This window comes from Sus scrofa, chromosome 4, assembly GCF_054392235.1.
Source record: "Sus scrofa isolate SSC_HxYL_T2T_F1_AM1 chromosome 4, Sscrofa_HxYL_maternal_Yorkshire_Landrace_v2.0, whole genome shotgun sequence".
Classification (NCBI taxonomy): Eukaryota; Metazoa; Chordata; class Mammalia; order Artiodactyla; family Suidae; genus Sus; species Sus scrofa.
This window is the reverse complement of record NC_139386.1, coordinates 95,220,945-95,233,890: the sequence shown is the minus strand read 5'-3', so window position 1 is coordinate 95,233,890 and position 12,946 is coordinate 95,220,945. Positions and strand designations below refer to the sequence as shown.

Sequence of the window (12,946 nt, the reverse complement as noted above, 5' to 3'; positions counted from 1 at the left end):
TTTTTAGGGCCACACTTGCGGCACATGGAAGTTCCCGGGCTAGGGGTCGAATTGGAGCCACAGATACCAGTCACAGTCACAGCAATGCCGGACCCTTTAACCCATGTCCTCATGGATACTAGTCAGGTTCATTAACACTGAGCCACCATGAGGGGAACTCCCAGACTGAGACTAGTCTAAAGATACAAGAAATCTTGGGTGAGGGTGTGGGGAGGGGAGCAGGGGGGTGGCAGTGGGAAGCAAGAGCAGACTGACTGACAGGTGAGAAGCTTCTTTGGGGGTGGAACCAGGTCTGCTGTATTCACTGGGAATTGACCTCACTAGAATGCACTGAGCACCGGGTAAGCACTCAGAGGTACCTGGATGAGTAAATGAATGAATGAAGAAGATCTGGGGGGAAGTGAGGTGAGCTAACACATAAAGGTGTCTTTGGGGGCCCCCACTTGATGTGAGCTGGACTAAGGAGAGCCAGCCACTTGAATGAGGGGCAGCTGTGTTTGGGTCAGGGGACCAGGCTGGCAAGGTGAGAAGTGGGGCTCTGAACTCATCGCAGTGGGATCAGGCAGGTTTCTATGTTGTGACACTGCCTGGAGTTGAACGGGCTCTGGCAGAAAAGGGCTGAGACAGAAGACCGAGCCCCAGGTTCAGATACCACCCTCTCCACTTTTGTGGTCTGAGTCAGGCATGAGCCCAGTGACAGCTCTGCCTCTCATGGCCCTTGTCCCTCCTTCCCCAGTGCCGCCCAGCCCCTCCCTGAGAGAGCATCTCCAGCTCCTTGCCCTGAAACGCCTCTGAGCTGGGTGTGGAGTGGGGACAAAGATGAGGCTGTGTGGAAAGTAGACATGATGACAGCATCCCAGAGGGTCACAAAAATGCCAGCAGCCACCAGGGCAAGGGGACCACCTGGCCTAGGAGGGATGACCGTGAGACAGCATCCTTCCATTCTCTGCCTCTGAGCATCATGCCACCCACAGCCCGGGCTCCCATAGCCTATTTTGCTCCATATTTACATCCTGTGGCAGCCACATCCACACAGCAAGAAAGCAGGATTGTTCCTTAGAGAAGTAGAATAGATTTAATCTGTAACTCAGAAATGTCTAGATTAGCAGCAGTTATGGACTCCAAGAGCCTGGGAGGAACCTGCCCCCGGAAGGCCCCAGAGGGACAGAGAAGCCACCTCAGTTCACTGAGGTGTTGGTCGGGATGTTAGCTTTGCGCTCAGCCTCGATGCAGTACTTCTCAGGAAGGCCAGTGGCTCTGCAGGGGGAACACGGGGTGGGTTTGTAAGGGGAGAGGATGGTCAGGGATGGCGGGGCCGGGGTGGGGAATCAAAGTGGAGGCAGGAGAAGCAGACTCTGGGTGGCATTAACAGAACCAGGGGACCTGTACCCCCAACCCTGATCCCGCTATCCATCCCCCAGACACATTCCTGTCAAGGCTTCAGCATCCTGCCGAGGGGTTTCCAAAGAGCCAGGATGATTCAGTCCCATAACTTTCTGTGGGAGCCCCCTCTGGAGGGGAACAGCCCCTGTGAGCCTCAAGTCAGGATCGAGGCTCACCGCCCCTGCCTTCCCCAAGGCCCACATTCTCCATGCCACCTCGCCAGGGACGGGGAGAGTTGCTGGGGAGAAAGGGATTCCAGCCCACCTCAGCTCCTCAATCTTTTTCTTCTTGATGCCCTCGATGCGCTCACGCCGCTTCTGGGCCTCCTCTTTGAGGCGCTGGCCCTCCTCGAAGATGGCAATCCGGTCCTGCACCTGCTTCTGCTGGTTCTCGCGCACTTGGCGCCGGAGCTCATTGGCGTGCTGCAAGCGCTCCATGGCCTTCTTCTCCTCCTCCTGCTGCTCCTTCTCAATCTGCTCTCTCTGAGCCCTGGAGGTGGGACACGGGGTGCCAAGTGGACTAGGCTGAGCTGACCCAGCCCAGAAGAGGTGCTGGGGCGCCTTCTGGGTGGGCTCCTCCAGGGGACACGCTGCAGAGATCACAGCCCTACACCCTCAGAGGACCTCCCCTCCTGTGGCTCAGAGATCACTCCCAAAGGCTGATCCCAGCCAGGCCTGTGTTCATGGGCACATAACTCTACATCATGGGGAGGCTTAGAAGTGCCCCCAGCTTGACTTAAGGCTCTGCGGTCCCTGTTCTGAAATTCTCAATTAATTTCTTTCTTTCTTTCTTTCTTTCTTTCTTTCTTTCTTTCTTTCTTTCTTTCTTTCTTTCTTTCTTTCTTTCTTTCTTTCTTTCTTTCTTTCCTTCTTTCTTTCGTCTTTTTAGGGCCCCACCCTCGGCATATGCAGGTTCCCAGGCTAGGGTCCAATCGGAGCTGTAGCGCCAGCCTACACCACAGCCACAGCAACGCCAGATCTGGGCCGCGTCTGCCACCTATACCACAGCTCATGGCAATGCCGTACCCTTAACCCCCTGAGCAGGCCAGAGATTGAAATTGCATCCTCATGGATGCTAGTCAGATATGTTTCCATTGAGCCATGAAGGGAACTCCTGAAATTCTCAATTTCTGAACAAAGGGCTCCACATTCTCATTTTGTACAGGGCCCTTCGAATTTTGTAGCTGGCCCTACACCCAGGATTTCACCCACAGGAAGCTATTTTTCCTTCTCTTCTCTCTTGTAACAGTGCCTAAATCCTCTTTCTAAGATATCTTTCTCTCTCTTCCTTTCTCCCTTCCTACTAACAATAATAGTGATATAAATAAGACCAAAAAAGGGGATGCTTAGGAAGTTCAAAGAGGTAGTAAAATCTGTAATGCAGGCTTCTTATTTTTTTTAATGGCTGCACCCATGGAATATGGAAGTTTCTGAGCCACAGCTGCCACCTATGCTACAGCTGCCACAACACTGGATGCTTTAACCTGGGCCTGAGATCCAACCCACACTTCTGCAGCTGCTGCAGTCAGATTCTTAACCCACTTTGCCACAGCGGGAACTCTCAGGTTTCTCTTTAGTTGCTGCAAGAAGGAACTCAGCCTATTATCTCTTAGTTCTCTTACTGCTTTTTTTTTTGGTCTTTTCTGGGGCCACACCCGCAGCATATGGAGGTTCCCAGGCTAGGGGTAAAATCAGAGCTATAGCCTCCAGCCTACGCCAGAGCCATAGCAACACCAGATCCAAGCCGTGTCTGTGACCTACACCACAGCTCATGGCAATGCCCGATCCTCAACCCACAGAGCAAGGCCAGGGATCGAACCTGCAACCTCATGGTTCCTAGTCAGATTCGTTAACCACTGAGCCATGACGGGAACTCCTCTGTTACTACTTTTACTGCTTCAACTTTTCAAATCCCTCTTGGAACCTCTTCCACAAGAAAACTTCACAAACCCTGACATCAGGGGGGCAACAGTTAATGCAGACCAGATATGCCCAGGAAAACTGAAGGAAAGGTATTCCCACTTCAGAGGAAATGCAGTCATAGACCATCCTGAGCTGGCATCTTATTTCTTTCTCAATGTAATCAAACAAAGTTAAAATGCAACATCATCTTAGGCCAGGCTCTCTCAGCTGCTCTCCTCCCCTGGGCTCACTCACACCCCAACCAAAAGCCCCCCTCCACTTACTCATTTCCCTCTAGCCATCTTTCAGCATGCAGTCCTCTCAATTCCCAGCAACTCTTTTACACCATGTAAACACCTCCTAAAATCTATATCTTACACGGAGTCTCCCTAGTTTATCAAAAGAACACTGCTGATATAAAAAATAAAAAAAAATTAAAAAAAAAAAAGAACACTGCTGAGAAGGGAACTCAAAACAAGAATCCCTGCTGCGGTGCAGTGGGTTAAGAACCTGACTGCAGCAGCTCGTGTTGCCAGGAAGGACAGGTTTGATACCTGGCCCAGCACCATGGGTTAAAGAATTTGCTGCAGCTGTGGCATAGGTTGTAGCTGCATCCCGGATTCATTCCCTGGCCTGGGAACTTCCATATGTCGCAGGTGTGGCAAGAAAGGAAAGGAAGGGAGTTCCCATCGTTGTGCAGTAGAAATGAATCCAACTAGGAACCATGAGATTGTGGGTTCTATCCCTGGCCTCGCTCAGTGGGTTAAGGTTACAACCCACTGAGCGAGCTGTGGTGGAGGTCACATACATTGCTCGGATCCTGAGTTGCTGTGGCTGTGGTGTAGCCTGGTGGCCACAGCTCCAATTAGACCCCTAGCCTGGGAACCTCCATAGGTGAGGCCCTAAAAAAAAGAAAGGAAAGGAAGAAAGAGAGGAAGGAAGGAAGGATGGATGGAAGTGAAGGGAAAGAAAGAAAGAGAGAGAAGGGAGAAGGGGAGGGAGGGAAGAGGGACAAAAGAAAGAAAGGAAGGAAGGAAAGAAGAAAGAAAAGAAAGAAAGAAAGAGAGAGAGAGAGAAAGAAAGAGAAAAAAAGAAAGAAAGAGAGAAAGAAAGAAAGAAAGAAAGAAAGAAAGAAAGAAAGAAAGAAAGAAAGAAAGAAAGAAAGAAAAAGAAAGAAAAGGAACTAAAACTGCTGACTTTCTTGCCCGTCTGCCTTTGGACACCAAATGCCCACTGCTTGGACACATCTATGAAGGCAGAAGACGCTCCTCCTTGCCTGCCATCATTTTCCTACATAGAGAACATGTTTCTATTGCTTCACATTAAGTGAGACAGGGTGGAATGGAGAAACTGTATGTGTCACTGGAGAGCCCCTGGGGGCAGGGACAGGCCATTGGAAATCAGAATGGGGAAGATCCTGGGCATTTCACAGGGTCAGGGCAGGGAGCCTGGCTGCAGCACAGTCATCCAGGCGCTTTCAAAACTACTGATGCCTGGGCTTCGCCCCAGACCAGTTGAAGAATCTGTGGGGGTGGCGTCTGGGCATCCGTATGATTTTTTTTTTTTTTTTTTTACTTTTTCTTTTCTTATGTGGCTGCCCCATAGCATATGGAGCTCCCAGACCAGGGATCAGATCCGAGCTCCATTTGCAACCTACACCACAGCTGCAGCTATGCCAGATCCTTTAACATACTGTGCTGGGCTGGGGTTTGAACCGGCATCCTGGCACTGCAGAGACGCGACCGATCCCATTGCGCCATGGGGGGAACGCCATCAACACTTTTCCAAAGCTGCCTGGCATTTCTAAGAACCACTGGGTGCGGTAGGTCAGCTAGTTCTGCTTCATCGACAGGCCACCAGTTAAAGGCAGCCTTCTGTCGAGAAGCAGGAAGTCCATATTTAGGCTATAGGGGAGGCCACGCTTTTGAAGCAGAAAAAGTTGGATTGCTGGCTCTGGCAGAGAGGCTCCTAGCACTTGGAGACATTCACCATTGTAGTCACAGGGCCCTGGAGACCCTAGGTCCAGATGCTAACCTAGAATAACAGGTGAAATTGAACTTCTCCAAAGGGCTGCTCTAGCTTTAATAACCAACTGGTGCATAGGCTTCGGGCAAACAGAGCAAAGAAGGGACAAGTGGGTCAGTGGCAAGAGCAGGGCTTTAATTTCTTTCCGTTAACATTTATGAGTGACTGCTAAAGACAACACAGATGTCCATGGGCATAGAGGCTGGAAAGGGCAGACATCTGAAAGGCAATCCAGAGCCCAGGGGCAGAATCTTTGGGGCCATAAGGGAAACTGTCTTCTTCACCAGGTATCCAGAGACTGTGGCATGACCCTTGAGGGCAGGGAAAACCACAAAGCCCCAGGGCATCATAGCCAATAGAGAGAAGCTGGGGGCTCACAATTGCAGAACTTGGCTCTGGCAAGGACTAAGATGCCTAGAGATCTTCTCTGGCTCTGGGTCCAGGCCCTGTCTAACATGTGACTAATTGACAAGGAGGAGGACCTAGAGTGTGTAGACCTAGAGCCAGGTTGCACCATTCAAGCCCTACTTACCTGAGCATAATTTCTGAAATAGTGTATCCCTCCCAACCCTAATTCAAATTTTGCTTGGTTTATTTCCTTTTTAAAAAATTCTGATCTTGGAGTTCCTGTCGTGGCTCAGCAGTATCGAACCCAGCTAGTATCCATGAGGACACGGTTTCGATCCCTGGCCTCGCTTAGTGGGTTAGGGATCCTACATTGCAGGGAGCTGTGGTGTAGATCATAGATGCAGCTCAGATCTGGCATTGCTGTGGCTGTGGTGTAGGCTGGCAGCCCCTTCAGTCCCTAGCCCAGGGACTTCCATATGCCACAGATGTGGCCCTAAAAAGACAAAAAAAAATATCTGATCTTATAGAATCTGGACCAGAGCAAGAAGGGAGTGGTTCCCAGTTATGCCAGAAGAGTCAGAGCCAGGAGAACACCCCAGGGGTCAGGTCTGGTGGTGGCGGATGTGACTGGGATAGCTGTAGAGACTGCTGACTGCTTTGGGGGAGGAGGAGAGAGCAATATGAACACGTAACTTCCCCTGATGTGGTGGAATTATCATCAAGCCAACAGAGACAACAAAAATAAAAGGATAAAGAGCTGGCAAGGCAGGAAAAATGGATAAATATCAGTGAAGTCCATCCAAAAATATGTCTTTAACATCTTTCCTACATGAATGGGCAAGAAGGGTGTTTTATTCACCTCTAATATCTCTCATCACATCCAGCGCAGAGCCCTGAAATCATGCGCTTAATACATAGTTGTCAAGTGAATGGCAAAGACCTCCCTTAAAGCTCTGCTCTGGAGTTCCCTTGTGCCACAGGGGGTTAAGGAACTGGCGTTGTCACTGCAGCAGTTTGGATCACTGCTGTGGTGCAAGTTCAATCCCCTGGCTACAGTTTCATCCCAAACTTGCAAAGTGACATGGAAGCGGGGGAGGGCAGAAGGGACAAGATTTATCATTTTATTTATACCGTGAATGCTCCTAGGCAAATAATCCCAATAATCCCCAATTCCTTAAACACTTCTAGGTGCTATTTTCCAATTCGCTACTAAAAGTCTTGGCGCAAGCGTCTCTGAAATATTTCAATCATCCATTTAGTTAGAATAACCCCACAGCCTGGTCAAGTTAGCTGCACATCTGTCTGCGGACATGCTAGAAAGCTACTCTCCACCCAGTGGGCATCATCCCTGCCTGCCCAGTACCAGAAAGGGAAGCTGAGGATTCCCAGCCCCTCCTACCGAAGAATCCTCTCGAACTCATCCCGGTCCCGTTGCACCTGAACAGCCAGACTGTGCTCCTTGAATGCCACCTGTTCCAGCCGACTTTTCCGCAGTTGGGCCTCGGTTTCCATCTTCTTCTGTGCATTTTCCTTTTCCTTTCTGCGCCACTCCCTGTCTGCAACCTCCTGGTTGCGCTTGGCCCGCAGGGCATCCTAAGAATGGAGAGCGTGGGGTGACCAGTGAGGCGGGAGAATAACCTCAAGTCCCTTTAGGAAGACACCTACTTCAGACTCTGACCCAGCCAGCATTGAGAAGTCCCACGAATGTCTCTAGCAGGAAGGTTATGCTAGGAGAGAATAAATGGAATCCTGTCATAGAACTTTCAGATCAGAAGATACCCTGGGTGATCTCTTGTCATCGCCCCCCCCAACTCATCCCAGTTCTTTCCCTAAACCTCAAACACCTCCAGGTGGTCCTGCGATAGCTTCTAATTTCTTTTTCTTTTTTTGCTTTTTAGGACAGTACCTATAGCATATGGAGGTTCCCAGGCTAAGGGTTGAATCGGAGCTGTAGCTGCTGGCATATATCACAGCTTCAGCAACATCAAATCCAACCCGAGTCTGCAGCTTACACCACAGCTCATGGCAACACCAGATCCTTAACCCACTGAGCGAGGCCAGGGATCGAACCCACATCCTCATGGGTACTAGTCAGGTTCGTTACCGCTGAGCTGCAAGAGGAATTCCATGCTTCTAATTTTAAAAACTGCTAATGATAGAGATGCCAGTTTCCTCTGACGACACATTTCAATGGTTAGTTAAGGTTGAAAGTTCTTTATGTGGTAGCAAGAAACTTCAAAATTAGCTCCACTTGCCCTCGGACCTTCAGCATGCAACTCACCACACGATCTTCACTCTATAGACATGGGAACAGGCCCACCTCTCCATCCTCAAACTACAGACGTTGTGATAACTTGTTTCCGCTTCCTTTCTTCTAGATCCCCACCCTTGAGGCCATTTTATAGGCTGTCAAGGGAATGGTTAAGGGGGTGGGAGAGGCCGAGGGAAGCAGAGCCTAAATAGATACCTGTTCCGCTTGGTAATCCTGGACCTTCTCCTGCAGGGCCCTCAGGCGGGAGATCTCCTTCTCCTTCTCCCTCCGGATTCTCTCCTGCTCAGCCTCAAACTCTGCTTCTCGAGCCTGCCAGGAAGAAAAGGCCTTGTGGAATGGCTCCCATCGCTCCAGGCTTGCGAAGAGAAACTGAGGCCCTGTGTGTTCGATATCTCCCCTACCCCTTCCTGACTCTTTTCAAGGGACGGCAAAATGACTAGTAATGCACGGCCATGAAACCTTTGTGAAATGCTTCAGTGCTTACAAAATGCCTTCTCAGAGTTTTTGCTGTGGCGCAATGGGATCAGCAGCGTCCCTGGTATGGGGGACTCCATATGCTGTGGGGCAGCTGAAAGATGAAATGAAATGAGACAAAATAAATGAAATGAAAAGAAAATTCAAAAAAAAAAAAAACCCCAAATGCCTGTTCCTGTAATATCCCAGAGGGGCCTCACAGCATGACATGAGATGGGTGCTCCGGATGAAGAAACCGATTGCATGCAGGTACCCTGAGCCCAGCCTTCAGGTCCTGTCCAATTCCTCAAAAGTTTCAAGTTGCCAGGCCAAGTTTCTAGAGGTAGCAACTCTAAGTCCCTGCCTGTCTCATAAAGTGCAGCAGGTGGAGGTTATCTCATTAGTGTCTGGGCAAATGGCCAGCCAGGCAATGTGAGGTCCACCAGTAGTGAGCAGATACCTAAGCAGTGAACCATAAATGCTGGCTCCCTTTGCCACTTCTCTGAAAGAGCAGACATACCCCTAAAACCTTTCCATCCACAGCTTCCCAACTTCCATTCTTGGGTAGTCATAAGACTACTGGCTTAGGTTGGGTGGAAATGTGACCATCCCATAAATAATGTTCCCTAGCCTCCAGCTACCTGTTCAAACTTTTGTGCAGCCCAAGGAGTCAGCTGCAGTGAGCTGTGCACGGCTGGCTGTATGTCAAGCTGGTCTCTCTGCTCCACACTGCCCTAGGTGGCAGGGCAGGGCACTCTGGAGGCTTCCACAACCAATCTCTTTTTTCTTTAGCTCAAAAAGGCCAGCCCTGGGTTATAAGAACCGAGACCACTGTGAGGTCAGGGAAGGGCTTGCGTTATACTTGGATACCTATGGTGGGCCATGTGTGTTCCCAGCTGCCCAATCCCTTTGCCAGTCTCCAGCCTTCCCTGGCTCCTCCTGCCAATGACCTTTTCATATATGAAGACAAGACAAATTCCTCTCTTGCTCAGAAATCTATGATGCTTCTTCGTCATTCCATACTTCCAGCTCTTCCCAAGGTCCAAGGCATCCCCACAATTGCTCTCAGCTCTCCCCTATCTCATCAAGTCATTTTTTTTCTTTTCTTTTTTCCTTTTTGCTTTTATTTAGGGCCGCACCCATGGCATATGGAAGTTCCCAGGCCAGGGGGTGAATTGGAGCTGTAGCTGCCAGCGTATGCCACAGCCACAGCAACATGGGATCTGAGCTGCGTCTTCGACCTACACCACAACTCACAGCAACACTGAATCCTTAACCCACTGCACGAGGCCAGGGATGGAACCCAAGTCCTCATGGATACTGGGTCAGGTTCGTTACCACTGAGCCACAACGGGAACTCCTCACCATGTCATTTCCTTTCATGACCACTACAGACTCTCTGCTGCAGCCAGCACACCTGTTCACCAGCTCCTACACCACCTTCACGCGTCCGGGGAAATAGCTGCTGAGGTCCACATGAGTGATGTACACAGTGTTATTCTAGATATATTCAGCCTAGTCTGATACCAGACACACAATGAAGCATTCAGGATCTTTTCAATGGTCAATGTCTAGGTTCACAAGGTTGTTGTAACAATTAGATGAGACCACACGGCAAAGCATTTAGCACAGAGCCTGTGCACAGACTAAGCGCTCCATAAATGGTCATAGCGTGATCATTTTTGTGTATGAACCACCTATGTCCCCAGGCTTGTGTTCTCACTCTGTTGCCTGCAGATCCCTAACATCCAATATGAAAGCCAAAGCCCATAAATAAGCTTTGTTGAGCTTCATCCTCTGTGGTTTGTGTTGGGAGCATACAGGTATCTCACATATGACTTTTCCAGTGGTAGCCACACCCTCTCCCTCCCCATCATTAAGAATCTCCACCATAGAGAAGTAGGGTGTGTACTCTGTTGTCATGAAAGCTCAAAGCTAGCAGGGGAGACAGGACCAATGTATGAAGAACTGGGTAACTTTCCTGCCACCTTGAGTACTTCCTTCTCTTTTTCCCCCCTCCCCCAACCCCACAGCACGTGGAAGTTCCCAGGCTAGGGATTAAACCTGCATCACAGCAATGATCCAAGCCCCAGCAGTGATGCTGGATCCTTGACCATGAAGCCACCAGCGAACTCCCTTTCCTTCCCTTCTTCATATAAATCTCCCTAAACCATGCCTAAAACCTCTCTTTCGCCCTCTACTCCTTGAAGCCCCCACCAATTGTGCCATTTCTCAGTCTTGCCCTAGAATGAGTCCACACATTCATGAGCTGCATCTCACTGTGACTGTTCCAGGGGGTTCCCCTCTGTTGCCTGGTGCATTTGTTCTTAAAGGTTCTACAGTGGGGGTGGGGGAGGGCTCTGTGTTCTGAGCCTAGCACTCAGTCAAGGATGCCCAATGTAGAAATTTTCGCAAGAAATTTGTGGAGCAGCTGACTCTTGATTACTAGAGATATAATTATCCAAGTCATAAGGAATCCACGAAATCTTTACTTTCACCAATAGTTTTAATTTCCTTCCCTGCCTGCACCTGACCCTCATGCCAACTTCTAATCAAAGGTATTAACGAGGATAACAACACTCTAATTGGGGTGTCCTCTCCAGGCTATTCTCTGTTAATGAACAAGGGGACTGGCCAAGGTGAAGAGAAAAAAGGAGCCAGGCCCTTGAACTAAGGCTATGAATTTTAGGATGATGGCCTGGCTGCCTCCCGGTCGCTGAGTTCACTTAGTTCTCACACCTGCCTCTCCCTGAGACAGACATTCCAGTCTCACTCAGAAGTCCCAGGCCCCAGAAAGCAGGTTCCTACCATCTTCTTCTTGGTGAACTCCATCACCATCTGGTCCGCCAGCTTCTCCTGAGCCAGCAGCTCTGCTTTCTGCTTCTGGTTTTCGTCGTTGATGCGTTTGATCTCGGCCTGCATCTTCAGCTTTTGCTGGTGCCTTCGTTCCAGGTCCTGCCACCAAAGAGAGAGCCTCAGGGTAGATGAGATCAAAAGATACTAGCCTATCAGGATGGAGAGACACAGGTGGAGGCAGGGGGAGAGATGCACTGTCTGCAGTTCAGCTCCCATTATTGCCCTTGGGTAAAGCTATTCTTTCAAGGGTCGATAATGACCTCTTCTAGCCAAATGCTTTGTGCAGTCTTCATCCCCCTTGACCTTGTGATGGCCCCTGCTGATCTCTATGGACTCTTAGGAGGCTCTTAAAATTCTACTCAGTGTTTCCCACATGCCATGCTAAATCCTGTCCTTGGTTCGTAATGCTTTCCTCCTGCCATCAATTTCCTTCTCCTATTCAAACCCAAACTTCTGGTCTCTATTCAATAACGATGATTAAAATAATCAAGTATTGGAGTTCCCATTGTGGTGCAGCGGAAACGAAAACTCTGACTAGTATCCATGAGGATATGCGTTTGATCCCTGGCTTTGCTCAGTGGGTCAAGGATCCAGCATTGCCATGAGCTATGATGTAGGTTGAAGACACAGCTGGGATCCCACATTTGCTGTGGCTGTAGCAGAGGCCAGCAACTGTAGCTCTGATTCGACCCCTGGCCTGGGAACTTCCATATGCCACAGTGCGGCCCTAAAAAGCAAAATAAAATAAAATAAGATAAAATAAAAATCAAGTGTTGCCCTCATTGAGAATTTCTTATTCATAAGATGCTTTATATAATCCACCTCTAACACCTAAATGCACTTGAAAATTCTAAAAGGTAGACTTTGTCATCTTTCTCGTGCAGATGGAAAAACCGAGACCCAGAGTTCAAGTGACTTGCCCGAGGCTGTGTAGCTAATAAACTCCAGAGCCAGAATATTGGAACCAGGTCTGCCTAAATTAAACCTTCTCCAGGACTCCTATTCAATTGCCCCAAGTTTGAATTCTCTCTGCATTTCTGATTTCCCTCCACATTTAAGATGATATCACACATCCTGGGATTAGATTATGTGCTGCCTTATAGGTCTCATTCACTTCCTGCATGTCATTCTGTCCCAGCCAGAGCACAGGGACCATGTGTCACACTTCTCTTTCCCAACAACACGTAGCCCACGGAGAGCAAAGGCTAACAGCAAAGGCTCAGTAATCTACTGTTCAGTGCAGCGGGGAAGAGGGGACCAAAATGAGTGGCATGTGAGAAAGAGAAGGAAAAAAAAAAATCTCAGTGAGAAAGAAACACGAGTGATGGAGGTCAGAGTCCCAGTGTGACCCTGAGTGACAAGATCCCTTATAAGGAATGAGCCTGTGCCTCTCCCAGCCCTGAGACTTTGAAGGCTCCCCATGATCAGAAGACTTCTGAGCCCATCCTCTGGTCCCCATGTGGAAGGGCACTGCCTGTGCAGTGCCCTTCCTGTCCTCTCAAACTTGGACCTCCTGCTTCAACTTTTCCACCATCAACTCACCCCACCTTCTGCACTATTCCCAGCTCCCTCCATTTCTCCAAAGACTCATCCCTGCCCCAGCCCTCCAGCTCCTCCTCAGCTCAGCTTCTGCCCTGACACATCCAAGACAACACTGCTGACCCTCCCCCAGCCTGGCTCACTGCCCAGTTCAGGGCTCCTTCCTCCA

The 12,946-nt window shown here is 49.5% G+C and overlaps 1 protein-coding gene across 5 annotated transcripts in view; it reads right to left on the bottom strand.

The window, feature by feature from the left end:
- Nucleotides 1-1,052: 1,052 nt before the first annotated feature.
- The window catches only part of CFAP45 (cilia and flagella associated protein 45), a 32,836-nt gene continuing 20,942 nt past the window's right edge, over nucleotides 1,053-12,946 (bottom strand). For 3 of the 5 annotated variants that reach the window (XM_021089588.2, XM_021089587.2, XM_085020653.1), the window contains 5 exons: nucleotides 11,191-11,337; nucleotides 8,125-8,238; nucleotides 7,057-7,250; nucleotides 1,648-1,872; nucleotides 1,053-1,257 (listed from right to left, as the gene is read on the bottom strand). In XM_021089588.2, coding sequence (XP_020945247.1) covers nucleotides 1,179-1,257; nucleotides 1,648-1,872; nucleotides 7,057-7,250; nucleotides 8,125-8,238; nucleotides 11,191-11,337 — 759 coding nt within the window. In that variant the 3' untranslated portion in view covers nucleotides 1,053-1,178. 5 annotated transcript variants of the gene reach the window in all.